Source organism: Carcharodon carcharias, chromosome 35 (genome assembly GCF_017639515.1).
Source record: "Carcharodon carcharias isolate sCarCar2 chromosome 35, sCarCar2.pri, whole genome shotgun sequence".
NCBI classification, from domain to species: Eukaryota; Metazoa; Chordata; class Chondrichthyes; order Lamniformes; family Lamnidae; genus Carcharodon; species Carcharodon carcharias.
In genome coordinates, this window is record NC_054501.1 from 5034809 (window position 1) to 5051655 (window position 16847).

Here is a 16847-nt window from a genome sequence, read left to right on the forward strand (position 1 = left end):
AGGAAGAATTTTGTCCTTCAAGGGGTTCACAGGCAGAGCAGAAGTTGAGTCTTTTGCCCCTTTCCCTGGTTGCTGTTGGTTACAAGGCGGTGTGTCAATTTCACCTCGAATGTATCAGTGTTCCAGCGAAGGCTGGAAATCCACAACCAAAACCCCCAAAAAATACCTGGAAAAACTCAGCAGGTCTGGCAGCATCTGCGGGGAGGGTCACAGTTCACCTTTCGAGATCCTGTGACTCTTGAACAGAACTAAGGGAAAGCAGAAGAGGGGTGAAATATAAACTGGTTTAAGGGGCAGGGGGGAGGAGACAATTAGAGCTGCATCGAGGGTCAGCGAAAGGTGGGGGGAGACAAAAGATGTCACAGACAAAAGGAGAAAGAGGTGTTGATGGTGGTGAAATTGGCGAAGAAATGTGCTAATGGGGACATTAAGGGTAGAAAGCAGATAGACCAATGGATGGAAACACATTTAAAAATAATTGGAATAGGTGGGAATAGAAAAATATTTATAAATTATTGGAAAAGAGGGGGTGGGGATGGAGGAGAGAGTTTGTGATCTAAAATTGTTCAACTCAATATTCAGTCTGAAAGGCTGTAAAATACATAGTCGGTAGATAAGGTGCTGTTCCTCCAGTTTGTGTTGAGAAATAAAACAATTGATGTTGCTCTCACTGGTTCTCTCTCTCTCTCTCTCTGACTCTCTGTCCTTCTATCTCTCTCTCTATTTCTGCATCTCTTTCTTTTTATCTCTCTTTTCCAGTGTCTCAGGTGGACATAAAAGATCTCCTGGCCCCTATTGGAAGGAAAGCGGGCTGGCGGAGGTTGGGGTGGGGGTTGGGGGGAAGAGTTATCCCCGGTGTCCTGGGCCCGAAACTTATCCCTCAGCCAACACCACGAAAAGGCACAGATGACCTGTGTCATTGTGTGACATCAGCTGTTCTTGGGATCTTCCTCTGTACAAAATAGCGATCTCTTTCCCTAGAAGAGTGACCCCACCTGCAATGGTGCTTCATTTTCTGCGAGGCTCTTGGAGGTTTCTGCTGGTCGGGAAAGGCGCTATATAAAGGCAAGTCTTTCTTTCGCTATGGTCTATATTCCCTTGTCTCTCTCTCTCTCGCTCTCGCTCTCTTCGATAAGGGGGGAATTGGATAAAAACTGGAAGGGCAAAAACATGCAGGGTTATGGGGGAGTGGAAGTGCTGGTGGGGTCGGGGGTGAAGAATGTGGGGCTAAATGGACAGCTCTTTCAAAGAGCCAGCACATGTATAATGGGCTGAATGTCCTCCTCTTGAGATGCGTCATTCTGTGATTGTACGAATGCCTCCTCCTTCAAAGGCTCCGCCACCCCCTCCTCCACCCCCGTTCAACCTGCTCACCCCCCAACATGAGTTTATAAAACTGAACCTGCCTGACTGCTGTTGAGCCTCTGTCAGGTCGTCGAGGTTTTGTTGACCAGCAAGTGGCTGCGTTTGCCACAATTTCATATTGGGCCATCTACAGGAGGAGGCCATTCAGCCCTTCGAGGCTCAAGGGCCTGAATGAGCCTCCTCTTGTTCCTGTGTAACAGTATTGAGAGAGGGGCTGAATGGCCTCCTCCTGTTCCTGTTTGCAGAGACGTGTACACACACACACACACACACACACAATATACCACTGACTGAAACAATGTTTATTTTTATTGAGTACACACAAAACATCATAAATACGCAGGTAATTTCCCTGGCATCAGCTCGATGGTCCGAATGGCCTGCTATGCTGTAACGACTGACGGTTCGCTAAGCGACACCGCGATTTAAAGACAATCTCATGCCGTGATTCACAGAGGGTTTCATGTTGAATCACGAACATGATATCAGTGGCACCCTCTACGGCCTGGACACAATACACGAGTGTTAACAGACCAGGGTGTGCCCAGCTGCTTCCAGAATTTCCCCAGAACCTCACCCAACATTGGGCCTCCCCTGGCACACTCCTGAAGGCACTGGCATTGTCAACACCTCTCCGGTGCCATCCCCCCACTCCCAAACCCATCAACTACCCCTCAGCTATTCGCCCACATCATGCATCACAAAGCAATCGAATGACGGTGCGTTACTTTCCCCTTAAATCCACGCTTCTTCCCTTATCAGTGTGCATGAGAATGTGGGGTGGGGGTTGGGAGGGGAGTGAGGGAGGAATCTCTCAATGCCCCACCCAACACCCCCTCTAGAAAAGTGCCAGGTCTGTAAAGCTTGCAGGTGGCTTTAAGGCGAGAATGGAGAGAGATTGTGGCTGAGCCGTGCTGTCGGAGGGTCTGTGCTGAGGGAGAACCACACTGTTGGAGGGACAGTGCTGAGGGAGTGCCTCACTGTCGGAGGCACCACCTTCCAGGTTGAACAAGGGAGACGAACAAGGGGTGTGCAGTTTGTGTTCACTCCGGCCCTGGGGCCAATATTCACTGATCAGCCAGCCACTGCTGACAGAGCGATCAGAAGAGGTCCCCATCAGTCCTGAAAGTTCCTCCTCCATCCACACGGTGACGAGCAACAGAGTGTGTTCATACCCAGTCTGTCTGCTCCCTACTGTCTCTCCTGGCTGGTGCTACACTCGGAGTCTTCCCCCGGGCTCCAGAGGCCCATGGCTTTTGGTCTGGTGATGTCCGGCTGCATCCACTGGTGGCACAGTATCTGGTCGAGGGTGGGCCGTTCGGAGGGTTGCATGGAGAGGCACCATCGTATCAGCTCCTTGCACTCTGCAGGGGGAAGCACAAGATAGTCCCTTAAAAATTGCATCACAGGGAAGAAATGAATGTGAGAAAGAGAGAGAGAGACTGCAGAAGGCGGTGGAGCAGAGGGATCTGGGTGTCCTGGTACATGAATCTCAACAAGTTGGTACGCAGATGCAGTGAGTGATTAGGAAGCCAAATGGAAAGTTGTCCTTTATTGCGAGAGGGGATAGAATATAAAAGTGGGGAAGTCTTGCTACAACTGGACAGGGCATTGGTGAGGCCGCTCCTGGGGAACTGTGGACAGTTCTGGTCTCCTCACTTAAGGAGGTACAGACTCGCGTTGGAAGCCGTTCAGAGAAGGTTCACTTGGCTGATTCCTGGGACGAAGGGGGTTTGTCTGATGGGGAAAGGTTGAGCAGGTTGGGGCCTCTACCCATTGGAGTTTAGAAGAATGAGAGGTGATCTTATTGAAACATTTCAGATTCTGAGGGGAGGGGGTTTGACAGGATGGATGCTGAGGGGATGTTTCCCCTCCTCAAGGGGGGTAATCTAGAATGAGGGGAGGGGGGGCACAGTTTCAGAATGAGGTGTCTCCCATTGAAGACGGAGATGAGGAGGAATTTCTTGTCTCAGAGGGAGGTCAGTCTGTGGAATTCTCTCCCCCCCCTCCCCCTGAGAGCAGTGGGGGCCGGGTCACTGAATATATTCAAGGCCGAGTGAGACAGATTTCTGATCGACGAGGGGAGTCGAGGGTTATGAGGGTGACGGACAGGGAAGTGGAGTTGTGGAGCAATCGGATCAGACGCGATCGTATTGAATGGGGTAGCAGGATCGAGGGGCTGAATGGCCTCCTCCTGCCCCTGTGTCTTGAGATCTTAGGAAAGGAGACAGTGAAGGATGTTTTTTCAAAAATAAATCCCCTCTCTCCACCCCGTCTGCCACTTACCCTTGGAGATGCTGCAGGGCAGCTGGATCTCGCCAGCCAGGATTTCCACATCTTCCTTGAAGGGGATATCACCACAGACCATGTCGCAGATCAAGACCCCGAGGGACCAGGCTGTAGCGGAGAGGGCATGGTAGCGCCCTTCGCTGATGTACTCTGGTGGGTTGAACACTCTGGTGCCTGAGCATTTCCATCAGAAAGAGAGGGAAATAGAGAGAGAGAGAGGGACAAGATTAAAACCAGACAACATTCACTGTGACAATATTTAACCAACCCAGCATTGCTTTGGGGTTTAACGCCCCGATGCCCCCAAATTACCCACGCCTGATGCTCAGCCCCTGCCTCATACCCCCAGCCCAGTGCTAGTACCGAGGGAGCACTGCACTGTCGGAGGGTCAGTGCCGTGGGATCGCCGCACTGTCGGAGGGTCAGTTCTGAGGGTGCGCCACACTGTCGGAGGGTCAGTACTGAGGGAGTGCCGCACAGTCGAACGGTCAGTGCTGAGGGAGCGGAGCACTGTTGGAGGGACAGTGCTGAGGGAGCGCCGCACTGTCGAACAGTCAGTACTGAGGGAGCGCCGCACTGTCGAACAGTCAGTACTGAGGGAGCGCCGCACTGTTGGAGGGTCAGTGCTGAGGGAGCGGTGCACAGTTGGATGGTCAGTGCTGAGGGAACTCCGCATTGGGTGAGCATCAGTTCTGAGCCGCACTGTGGGAGGGAATTGGTGCCGTGCAACAATCTGGGATCCCTGGTGGCAGAAAGAGAAAGGGGGAGCCGCTGTGCCCCCAGCTGCTTCTGGGATGCCCCCAGGGAGTGGCCGGGCTGAGATAGGGCACTCACCACTGACATCGGTGTAGGTGGTGTCACGCAGCAGGGCTGCCGAGCCGAAATCGATGAGCTTGAGCTCCCCGGTGCGCAGGTCGACCAGAAGGTTCTCGCTCTTGACGTCCCGGTACGCGACCCCACAGGCATGGCAGTGCCGCAGTGCCTCCACCACCAGGCGGAAGAAGGAGCAGGAGCACTCCTCGCACAGCCAGCCCTGCTCGGCGATGAGGTCGAAGAGGTCCTTGGCTCTGGGCGGGCGCTCCATCACCAGCAGGAAGTCGTCCGGCCTGGAGAACCAGTCCAACAGGCGAATCACACCTCGGTGCTCCGGCAAAGACACCTTCCTCATCAGGATGATCTCCAGGGGCACACGGCGGTCATTCTGCAAACAGAGGGCACAAGGATGGCAGAATTCAGAACATGGACAGAAGGCAACAAGTTCACAAAGAGTGGGTGACAAGGAGTTGGGCGTGGGAGGTGGCTGGTTTGGGGGAGATGGAGTTGCGGGTGTGAAGACGCTGGTTTGGTGGAAGATGGAGTTGGGGGTGTGAAGAGGCTGGTTTGGGGGAGATGAAGTTGGGGGTGGGTAGGGGGTGTGAAGAGCCTGGTTTGGGGAGATGGAGTTGGGGGGGTGAAGAGGCTGGTTTAGGGGAGATGAAGTTGGGGATGAGTAGGTGGAGGGAAGAGGCTGGTTTGGGGGGAGATTGAGTTGAGGGTGTATATGGTCTGGGAAGAGGCTGGTTTAGGGGAGATGAAGTTGGGGGTGGGTAGGGGGTGGGAAGAGGCTGCTTTGGGGGAGATGGAGTTGGGGTTGCGTAGGGTGTGGGAAGAGGCTGATTTGGGGGGAACACAAGTTGAGAATGATGTTCTAGCTTAAAAAAAGTCCCTTGTGGGGCGACCCCTGGAGGCGAGTTCACCTTTAACAATTTTCTGTTGCGATGTGTCAGTTTCCTAGGTTTTTCCCTCTAAACTGATGTCACGGAGGGACAGCAAAGTAAATATTATCTCAAAGGCAATGAGATCTAAGGTTGTAATAAATATATCACAGAATGAAGATTGAAAAAAAAGCCTTCGTCATTTTTCACTGAATTGCAAACAAGAACCAGCTCCTCTGCACAAACACACTCACTCTCGCACCCGCCCTCCAATATACACACACTCAGACACACTTCTCACGCTCAGACACACACTTGCACACACTCAGAAACACTCGCACAAACACTCACATTCAGAATTATTTGTACACACTCAGACACAATCGCACAAACACTCACATTCAGAGTTACTCGCACACACACTCAGACACACTCACACACACTCTCACATATGCTCACACTCAAACACATTCGCACACTCACATGCACACTTTGCACACACTCAGATGCACACTCGCACACTCCCAGACAGAGTCAGGTTTAGAAGTCTTAATTAATAAATTTGAAACTCACCAGACGACCCCAATCCACCACTTTCTTCCTGGGCACGAGTTTAACCGCCACCTGTCACGGAAACAGGATCTCAATTCATTCAAACTAGCTGACTTTAAACACTACATCGATAGTGATATATTTTAAGTAAAGTTTCATGCTGAGTTAACACACACCTTGTCTCCCTCCCTCCTATAGAAACATCAGCAACACCTGCAGGTGTAAACATTGATTTCTGGGAATTATTTTGGATCTTCATTCCCCCCGCGTCCCCTGGAATGTTGTAATGTTGTGCTCGCGTTTTATAATTTATTGCACTAAAAAGGGAAGCTTCTAGATTGCAGTGTGTCTCTGTGTATGCCTGTTTGTGTGTGTCTGAGTGTGTGTTTGTGTGTGTGCATGCTTGGCTGTGCATGACTGTGAGGATCTCTGTGTGAGTGAGTGAATGTGTCTATGTGTCTGTTTGTGTGCATGTTTGTGTGAGTGTCTGTGTGAATGTTTTTGTCTGTGTGTGTCTCTGAGTGTGCGTGCGTGTGTTTGTGTGTCTGAGTGTGTCTTTGTGTGTGTCTGAGTGTGTCTTTGTGTGTGTCTGAGTGTGTGTTTGTGTGTGTCTGGGTGTGTGTGTGTGTGTGTTTGTATGTGTCTGAGTGTGTGTTTGTGTGTGTCTGAGTGTGCTTGTGTTTGTCTCTGAGTGTGTGTTTTTGTGTGTCTGTGTGTGTCTCTGTGTGTGTCTGGGAGTGTGTGTGTGTGTGTGTGTGTGTGTGTTTGTGTCTGAGTGTGTCTCTGTGTGTGTCTGGGGGTGTGCGTGTGTCTGAGTGTGTGTTTGTGTGTGTCTGAGTAAGTGTTTGTGTGTGCCTGAGTGTGTCTCTGTGTGTGTCTGGGTGTGTGCGTGTGTGTGTTTGTGTCTGAGTGTGTGTGTGTCTATATATTGATGTGCTTATTTCATTAATGCCCTCCCTTTCCCCTCCTCTCTCACCGGAGCTCCATCAGAGATCCTGACTGCCAAGTAAACAGTTCCAAAGCCGCCGCTGCCCAGTTTATTGCCCACACTGTACAGATGCTTGAAGCTTTCTCTCTTCTTCCTCTTCTTTACTGCAGGACCTGAGGCAGAGAGAGAGAGAGATAGAATTACACTCCATACAATGATCCCAGCCTTAGTTTAACAAAATTATGACAATCAAACATCACAACAGACTGAAATGGTTCTTAGTGAAAAGTACTCCCGACCCTTCCCAGCCCACTAAACTCAAGCGAGAATTAATGAGTTTGCCCACTGCCTCTCTCGCTCACTCACATGTATTTCTGTCACCCCTTCTCTCTCCGTCTCTCGCTCACATCTTTTTTGTGTGTCTGTGTCTCTCTTTCTGTGTCTCACTGCCGTCTTGCTCTCTCACAATCTGTTTCTCTAGCTCTCCCTCTGTCTTTCTCTGTCTCTCTTTTTCATTCTTTCTCCCGCTTTCCCTCTCCCTCTCCGACTTACTCTGCAATCGGCCGCCTCCAGTCCGTTCACCGGCGCATTGTGTGCACCCTTTTAAAGGGAATTTTTGGGTTGGGGAGGTGGTCGGGTCTCCCTCTTCAAGGGGGGATGCCAATATGTTGGATTCCTCTTCCATCTCCCTGTCTGTTCCGTTAGACGAATTGTTTCCCACTGAAACTTGCTCTTGTGTTGAAATGAATATGTTAGTACCAAAGACCCATCGAACTGAACCTCCCTCTCCCTCTGCATCCGTCTCTGCCTCCTCCGCCCCAGTTCAACTCTGTGCCTGTCTCTCTCTCTCTATCTCTCTCAGTTTCTGTCTCTGCATCCCACTGGCTCTCGAGAACTCCTGCTCACTCCCCTTCTCCCCAAACACCAACTTCTGGGGAGCCGGGGGGTGGGTGGTGGGGTAAAGACCCTGCGCAGACACTCGGGGAACTCACGTTGTTAAAAAAAACTTCATACCTGGGTGCGATTCCTCGGCCGGTGTGTGACTGCACACAGTCCCAGACTTGGTATACAGCATGGCTCTGCGGGGGACGCTGCTCTTAAGATTCCTCTGGGCAGAGAAAGATAGTCTCGTAATCGTTTACAAAATGTTTCTTTTTAAAGGAAGAATTTTGTCCTTCAAGGGGTTCACAGGCAGAGCAGAAGTTGAGTCTTTTGCCCCTTTCCCTGGTTGCTGTTGGTTACAAGGCGGTGTGTCAATTTCACCTCGAATGTATCAGTGTTCCAGAGAAGGCTGGAAATCCACAACCAAAACCCCCAAAAATACGTGGAAAAACTCAGCAGGTCTGGCAGCATCTGCGGGGAGGGGCACAGTTCACCTTTCGAGTCCCTGTGACTCTTGACCTGAACAAAGGGAAAGCAGAAGAGGGGTGAAATATAAACTTGTTTAAGGGGCAGGGGGCAGGAGACAATTAGAGCTGCATCGAGGGTCAGTGAAAGATGGGGGGAGCCAAAAGATGTCACAGACAAAAGTAGAAAGAGGTGTTGATGGTGGTGAAATTGGCGAAGAAATGTGCTAATGGAGACATTAAGGGTAGAAAGCAGATAGACCAATGGATGGAAACACATTTAAGAATAATGGGAATAGGTGGGAATAGTAAAATATTTATAACTTATTGGAGAAGAAGGGTTGGGGATGGAGGAGAGAGTTTGTGATCTAAAATTGTTGAACTCAATATTCAGTCTGAAAGGTTGGAAAATACGTATACGGTAGATAAGGTGCTGTTCCTCCAGTTTGCGTTGAGAAATAAAACAATTGATGTTGCTCTCACTCTTTCTCTCTCTCTCTCTGACTCTCTGTTTTTCTATCTCTCTCTCTATTTCTGCATCTCTTTCTTTTTATCTCTCTTTTCCAGTGTCTCAGGTGGACATAAAAGATCTCCTGGCCCCTATTGGAAGTAAAGCGGGCTGGCGGGGGTTGGGGTGGGGGTTGGGGGGAAGAGTTATCCCTGGTGTCCTGGGCCCGAAACTTATCCTTCAGCCAACACCACGAAAAGGCACAGATGACCTGGGTCATTGTGTGACATCAGCTGCTCGTGGGATCTTCCTCTGCACAAAATAGCAATCCCTTTCCCTACAAGAGTGACCCCACCTGCAATGGTGCTTCATTTTCTGCGAGGCTCTTGGAGGTTTCTGCTGGTCGGGAAAGGCGCTATATAAAGGCAAGTCTTTCTTTCGCTACGGTCTGTATTCCCTTGTCTCTCTCTCTCTCGCTCTCGCTCTCTTCGATAAGGGGGTAATTGGATAAAAACTGGAAGGGCAAAAACATGCAGGGTTATGGGGGACTGGAAGTGCTGGTGGGGTCGGTGGGTGAAGAGTGTTGGTCTAAATGGACAGCTCTGTTAAAGAGCCAGCACATGCACGATCGGCTGAATGGGCTCCTCGTGAGCTGTGTCATTCTGTGATTATACGAATGCCTCCGCCTTCAAAGGCTCCGCACCCCCCTCCTCCACCCCCGTTCAACCTGCTCACCCCCCAACATGAGTTTATAAAACTGAACCTGCCTGACTGCTGTTGAGCCTCTGTTAGGTCGTCGAGGTTTTGTTGACCAGCAGGTGGCAGCATTTGCCACAATTTCATATTGGGCCATTCACAGGAGGAGGCCATTCAGCCCTTCGAGGCTCAAGGGCCTGAAAAGGCCTCCTCTTGTTCCTGTTTAAAAGGCTCGAGCGAAAGGCTGAATGGGCCTCCTCCTGTTCCTGTGGAACATCTCGGGAGATGGGGCATAATGACCTCATGCTGTTCCTGTGTAACAGGCTTCAGAGGGCTGAATGGGCCTCATCCTGTTCCTGTGTAACAGTCTCGAGAGAGGGGCTGGATGGCCTCTTCCTATTCCTGTTTTCAGAGACATGTACACACACACACACACACAATATACCACTGATTGAAACAAAGTTTAATTTTATTGAGTACACACAAAACATCATAAATAAGCAGGTAGTTTCTCTGGCATCAGCTCGATGGGCCGAATGGCCTGCTATGCTGTAACGACTGTCAGTTCGTTAACCGACACCACGATTTAAAGACAGTCTTGTGCTGCGATTCACAAGAGGGTTTCACGTTGAACCACGAACATGATATCAGCAGCACCCTCTACAGCCTGAACACAATACACGAGTATTTACAGACCAGGGTGGGCCCAGCTGCTTCCAGAATTTCCCCAGAAGCTCATCAAATCTCAGGCCTCCCCTGGTGCTCTCCCGAAGGCACTGGCATGGCCAACGCCTCTCTGGTACCATCCCCAGCCCCCAACCGCATCAACACCCCCTCAGCTATTTGCCAACAGGGTGCGTCACAATGCGATTGAACGACTGTGCGTTGCTTTCCCCTTAAATCCACGTTTCTTCCCTTTTCAGTGTGCATGAGGATGTGGAGGGTGTGGGGGTGGGGATGGGATTGAGGGAGGAATCTCTCAATGCCCCACCCAACACTCCCTCCAGAAAAGTGCCAGGTCTGTAAAGCTTGCAACTGGCCTTAAGGGGAGAATGGAGAGAGATTGCGGCTGCTCATGGAAATCGCTGTCGGATAGTCAGTACTGAGGGAGAACCTTTGTAGTCTCAGAGGCCATTCAGCCCTTCTCAAGCCTGTTAGACAGGAACAGGAGGAGGCCATTCTGCCCCTCGAGCCTTCCTCGATTCAACTAGATCACGGCTGATCTGCATCTTAACTCCATCTGCTGCCCTCGGTTCTGTAATCCTCAATCCCCCCCTTACCCAGAAAAATCTCCCAATCTCAGGTTGGAAATTTACAATTGCCCTCGCCCCTATCTCAGCCTCCACAGGCTTACCGGGGGGAGGGAGTTCCCCATTTCCACTCCACTTTGTGTCAAGTGCTTCCTGACATCTCCCCTGACCGCCTGGCTCCAAATTTGATGTTCTACCCCCTCATTCTGGGCTCTCCCACCCCCTCCAAACCATTATTTTAAACCCCTCGATCAGAACTCCCCTTAATCTTCGATACTCGAGAGAATACAAGCTCGGCCTGTGGGACCCGTCATCAGAATTTAATCCTCTCAGACCCAGGTCGTTCTGGGGTTTCTGCGGTGCAATCCTGAAGTACTCTTTCTCTCTGTCTCTCTCTCTCTGTCTATCTCCCTATCTTTCACTGTCTATCTCTCTCTATCTCTATCTCACTATCTCTCTCTATCTCTCCCTCTCTGTGTCTCTCTCGGTCCCTCTTTCTCTCTCTCTCTGTCTCTCTCTATAACAATCTCTCTGTTTCTCCCTCTATCTCTCTTTCTGTTGCTCTCTCTGACTCTCTGACTGTATCTCTCTCTGTGTCTCTCTCTCTGTGTATCTCTGTCCTTCTATCTCTCTCTCTATCTCTGTGTCTCTCTCTTTTTGTCTCTTTTCCTGTGTCTCTAACTCTCTCTCTTTCTCGGTCTCTCTCTCTGTCTCTGTGTCTCTCTGTCCTTCTATCTCTCTCTCTCTCACTATCTCTGTGTCTCTCTCTTTTTGTCTCTCTCTCTGTGTCTCTCTGTCCTTCTGTCTTGCTCTCTATCTCTGTGTCTCTCTCTTTTTGTCTCTCTTTTCCTGTGTCTCTAACTCTCTCTCTTTCTTGGTCTCTCTCTCTCTGTGTCTCATGTCCTTCTATCTGTCTCTGTCTCACTATCTATGTGTCTCTCTCTTTTTGTCTCTCTTTTCCTATGTCTCTATCTCTCTCTCTTTCTCGGTCCCTCTCTCTATCTCTCTCTCTCACTTTCTGTCTGTTTATCTGTCTTACTCTCTCTCTGTCTCTCACTCTCTTTCTCTGTTTGCCTCACTCTCTCTTTCTCTCTATCTCACTCTCCCCAACCCCGTTCAACCTGCCCACTCCCCAACATGAGCTTTTGAAACTGAACCTGCCTGACTGCTGTTGAGCCTCTGTCAGGTCGTCGAGATTTTGTTGACCAGCAGGTGGCAGCGCTTGCCACAATTTCAAATTGGGCCATCAACAGGAGGAGGCCATTCAGTCATTCGAGGTTCAAGGGCCTGACTGAACCTCGTCTTGTCCCTGTGTAACAGTCTTGAGAGAGGGGCTGGATGGCCTCTTCCTGTTCCTGTTTGCAGAGACGTGTACACACACACACACACAATATAACACTGACTGGAACAATGTTTAATTTTATTGAGTACACACTAAACATCATAAATACGCAGGTAGTTTCTCTGGCATCAGCTCGATGGGCCGAATGGCCTGCTATGCTGTAACGACTGTCGGTTCGTTAACCGACACCACGATTTAAAGACAGTCTTGTGCTGCGATTCACAAGAGGGTTTCACGTTGAACCACGAACATGATATCAGCAGCACCCTCTACAGCCTGAACACAATACACGAGTATTTACAGACCAGGGTGGGCCCAGCTGCTTCCAGAATTTCCCCAGAAGCTCATCAAATCTCAGGCCTCCCCTGGTGCTCTCCCGAAGGCACTGGCATGGCCAACGCCTCTCTGGTACCATCCCCAGCCCCCAACCGCATCAACACCCCCTCAGCTATTTGCCAACAGGGTGCGTCACAATGCGATTGAACGACTGTGCGTTGCTTTCCCATTAAATCCACGTTTCTTCCCTTTTCAGTGTGCATGAGGATGTGGGGGGTGTGGGGGTGGGGATGGGATTGAGGGAGGAATCTCTCAATGCCCCACCCAACACTCCCTCCAGAAAATTGCCAGGTCTGTAAAGCTTGCAACTGGCCTTAAGGGGAGAATGGAGAGAGATTGCGGCTGCTCATGGAAATCGCTGTCGGATAGTCAGTAATGAGGGAGAACCTTTGTAGTCTCAGAGGCCATTCAGCCCTTCTCAAGCCTGTTAGACAGGAACGGGTGGAGGCCATTCTGCCCCTCGAGCCTTCCTCGATTCAACTAGATCACGGCTGATCTGCATCTTAACTCCATCTGCTGCCCTCGGTTCTGTAATTCTCAATCCCCCCCTTAACCAGAAAAATCTCCCAATCTCAGGTTGGAAATTTACACTTGCCCTCCCCCCCATCTCAGCCTCGACAGGTTTATCGAGGGGAGGGAGTTCCCCATTTCCACTCCACTTTGTGTCAAGTGCTTCCTGACATCTCCCCTGGCTGCCTGGCTCCAACTTTGATGTTCTGCCCCCTCATTCTGGGCTCTTCTGCCCCCTCCAAACCCATCATCTTAAACCCCTCGATCAGTACACCCCTTAATCTTCGATACTAGTGGGAATACAGGCTCAGCCTGTGGGACCCCTCATCGGAATTTAACCCTCTCAGACCCAAATCGTTCTGGTGATTCTGCAGTGCAATCCTGAAGGGCTCTCTCTCTGTCTCCCTCTCTCTGTCTCTTTCTCTCTGTCTATCTCTCTATCTTTCACAGTCTATCTCTCTCTATCTCTCTCTCACTATCTCTCTCTCTTTATCTCTCCCTCTCTGTGTCTCTCTCGGTCCCTCTTTGTCTCTCTCTCTGTCTCTCTCTATAGCAATCTCTCTGTCTCTCCCTCTATCTCTCTTTCTATTGCTCTCTTCATTCTCTGACTCTCTCTCTCTCTGTGTCTCTCTGTCCTTCTATCTATCTCTCTATCTCTGTGCCTCTCTCTTTTTGTCTCTCTTTTCCTGTGTCTCTATCTCTCTCTCTTTCTCGGTCCCTCTCTCTATCTCTCTCTCACTTTCTGTCTGTTTGTCTGTCTTACTCTCTCTCTTTCTCTCACTTTCTTTCTCTGCTTCCTTCACTCTCTCTTTCTCTCTATCTCACACTCCCCACCCACGTTCAACCTGCACAATCCCCAACATGAGCTTTTGAAACTGAACCTGCCTGACTGCTGTTTAGCCTCTTGCAGGTTGTTGAGATTTTGTTGACCAGCAGGTGGCAGTGTTTGCCACAATTTCAGATTGGGCCATCCACAGGAGGAGGCCATTCATCTCTTCGAGTCTCAAGGTCCTGAATGAGCCGCCTCCTGTTCCTGTGTAACAGTCTTGAGAGAGGGGCTGAATTACTCTTCCTGTTCCTGTTTGCAGAGACGTGCAGACACACACACACACAATATACCACTGACTGAAACAACGTTTAATTTTATTGAGTACACACAAAATATCACAAATACGCAGGTAGTTTCTCTGGTATCAGCTCGATGGTCCGAATGGTCAGCTTTGCTGTAACGACTGTCGGTTCGCTAACCGACATCGCGATTTAAAGACAGTCTCGTGCCGCGATTCACAAGAGGGTTTCACGTTGAACCACGAACATGATATCAGCGGCATCCTCTACAGCCTGGACACAATACACGAGTATTTACAGACCAGGGTGGGCCCAGCTGCTTCCAGAATTTCCCCACAACCTCACTCAACCTCGGGCCTCCCCTGGTGCTCTCCCAAAGGCACTGGCATGGCCAACGCCTCTCCGCTGCCATCCCCCCACCCCCAACCCCACCATCTCCCCCTCAGCTATTTGCCCACAGCGTGCACCACAATGCGATCGAACGACTGTGCGTTGCTTTCCCCTTAAATCCACACTTCCTCTCTTATCAGTGTGCATGAGGATGTGGAGGAGTGGGTGAGGGTGGGAGTGAGGGAGGAATCTCTCAATGCCCCACTCAACACCCCCTTCAGAAAAGTGCCAGGTCTGTAAAGCTCGCAAGTGGCCTTAAGGAGAGAATGAAGAGAGATTGTGGCTGCTCATGGAAATCACTGTTGGAGGGTCAGTACTGAGGGAGCTCCGCACTGTCGGAGGGTCAGTACTGAGCCGCACTGTCGGAGGGTCAGTACTGAGGGAGAACCTTTGTTGCCTGGGAAGCCATTCAGCCTCTCTCTAGCCTGTTAGACTGGAACAGGAGGAAGTCATGTTGCCCCTCGAGCCTTCTTCGATTCAACTAGATCTCAGCTGATCTGCATCTTAACTCCATCTGCTGTCCTCGGTTCTGTAATTCTCAATCCCCCCTTACCCAGAAAAATCTCCCAATCTCAGGTTGGAAATTTACAATTGCCCTCCCCCCCATCTCAGCCTCGACAGGCTTATTGAGGGGAGGGAGTTCTCCATTTCCACTCCACTTTGTGTCAAGTGCTTCCTGACATCTCCCCTGGCCGCCTGGCTCCAACTTTGATGTTCTGCCCCCTCATTCTTGGCTCTACCGCCTCCTCCAAACCTATCATCTTAAACCTCTCAATCAGAACACCCCTTAACCTTCGATACTCAAGGGAATATAAGCTCGGCCTGTGGGACGCGGCATCGGAATTTTAACCTGTCAGACCCAGGTCGTTCTGGTGATTCTGCGCTGCAATCCAGAAAGGGTTTCTCTCTCTGTCTCCCTCTGTCTCTGTCTCTCTGTAATTGTCTCTCACTCTCTCTGTCTATTTCTTTGTTGCTCTCTCTCTGTCTCTTGCTCTCTGACTCACTCTCTCTGTCCCTCACTCTCTCTCTATCACTCTCTCTGTCTCTCCCTCTATGTCTCTTTCTGTTGCTCTCTCTGAATCTCTGACTCTCTCTCTCTGTGTCTCTCTGTCCTTCTATCTCTCTCTCTATCGCTGCATCTCTCTCTTTATGTCTCTCTTTTCCTGTGTCGCTTTCTCTCTGTCTTTCTCGGTCCCTCTCTCTATCTCTCTCTCTCACTTTCTGTCTGTTTGTCTGTCTTTCTCTCACTCTCTTTCTCTGTTTGCCTCACTCTCTCTTTCTCTCTATCTGACTCTCCCCAACCCCGGTCAACCTTCCCACTCCCCAACATGAGCTTTTGAAACTGAACCTGCCTGACTGCTATTGAGCCTCTGTCAGGTATCTGAGATTTTGTTGACCAGCAGGTGGCAGCGTTTGTCTGTCTCACTCTCTCTCTTTCTCTCATTCTCTTTCTCTGTTTGCCTAACTCTCCCTTTCTCTCTCTCTCTCGCTTTCTTTCTCTCACTCTGCCTGTTTCACTCTCTGTCTCTGATTCTTGCTCTCTCCCTTTCCTCTGGCCTCCTTTATACACCCCACTCTAAAAGTATTTGCGATGCCATTGCATACAAGGCTAAGAGCCTAGTGCTGGAAAATGGGATTAGAATAGTTCGGTACTTGTTAGACCGACACAGACTGGCTGGGGTTATGGGGGGGGGGAAGTGCTGGTGGGGTCTGGTGGAAGAGTGTGAGGTTAATTAGACAGCTCTTTCAAAGAGTCAGCACATGCATGATCGGTTGAATGGCCTCCTCGTGAGCTGTGTCATTCTGTGATTGTACGAATGCCTCCGCATTCAAAGGCTCCGCCACCTCCTCCTCCACCCCTGTTCGACCTGCCCACCCCCCAACATGAGGTTTTGAAACTGAACCTGTCTGACTGCTGTTGAGCCTCTGTCAGGTCGTCGAGGTTTTGTTGACCAGCAGGTGGCAGCGTTTGCAACAATTTCATATTGGGCCATCCACAGGTGGAGGCCATTCAGCCCTTCGATTCTCAAGGGCCTGAATGAGCCTCCTCCTATTCCTGTGTAACAGGCTCGAGGGGCTGAATGGCCTCCTCCTGTTCCTGTTTGCAGATTCGTGTACACACACACACACACAATATACCACTGACTGAAACTTTGTTTAATTTTATTGAGTACACACAAAACATCATAAATACGCAGGTAGTTTCTCTGGCATCAGATCGATGGGCCGAATGGCCTGCTATGCTGTAACCGCTGTCGGTTCGCTAACCAACACCGCGACTTAAAGACAGTCTCATGCCGCGATTCACAAGAGGGTTTCACGTTGATCAACGAACATGATATCAGCGGCACCCTCTGCGGCCTGGACACAATACACGAGTATTTACAGACCAGGGTGGGCCCAGCTGCTTCCAGAATTTCCCCACAACCTCACCCAACCTCGGACCTCCCCTGGCGCTCTCCCGAAGGCACTGGCATGGTCAACGCCTCTCCGGTGCCATCCCCCACCCCCAACCCCACCAACTCCCCCTCACCTATTTGCCCACAGCGTGCATCACAATGTGATCGAACGACTGTGCGTTGCTTTCGCTTTAAATCCACGCTTCTGCCCTTATCAGTGTGCATGAGGATGTG

The 16847-nt window shown here is 50.4% G+C and overlaps 1 protein-coding gene across 1 annotated transcript; it reads right to left on the reverse strand.

Annotated features, from left to right (window-relative positions):
- Positions 1-929: 929 nt before the first annotated feature.
- LOC121272768 (serine/threonine-protein kinase pim-3-like) lies at positions 930-14010 on the reverse strand. The gene is made up of 9 exons (XM_041179547.1): positions 13931-14010; positions 8205-8229; positions 7843-7936; positions 6877-7001; positions 5922-5972; positions 4489-4855; positions 3652-3828; positions 2643-2729; positions 930-958 (listed from the first exon to the last, which is right to left on the reverse strand). Exons 1-9 carry the CDS (start codon positions 14008-14010, stop codon positions 930-932), a joined length of 1035 nt encoding a protein of 344 aa, XP_041035481.1.
- Positions 14011-16847: the final 2837 nt, after the last annotated feature.

Coding starts and splice junctions, on each gene's coding strand:
- LOC121272768 (XM_041179547.1), bottom strand. CDS start 14,010: ATGTCGGTTAGCGAACCGACAGTCGTTACAGCAAAGCTGACCATTCGG. Junction 7,937..8,204: donor GAGTCACAGGGACTCGAAAG/GTGAACTGTGCC, acceptor TTCTCTGCCCAG/AGGAATCTTAAGAGCAGCGT. Junction 3,829..4,488: donor CACCTACACCGATGTCAGTG/GTGAGTGCCCTA, acceptor GGAAATGCTCAG/GCACCAGAGTGTTCAACCCA.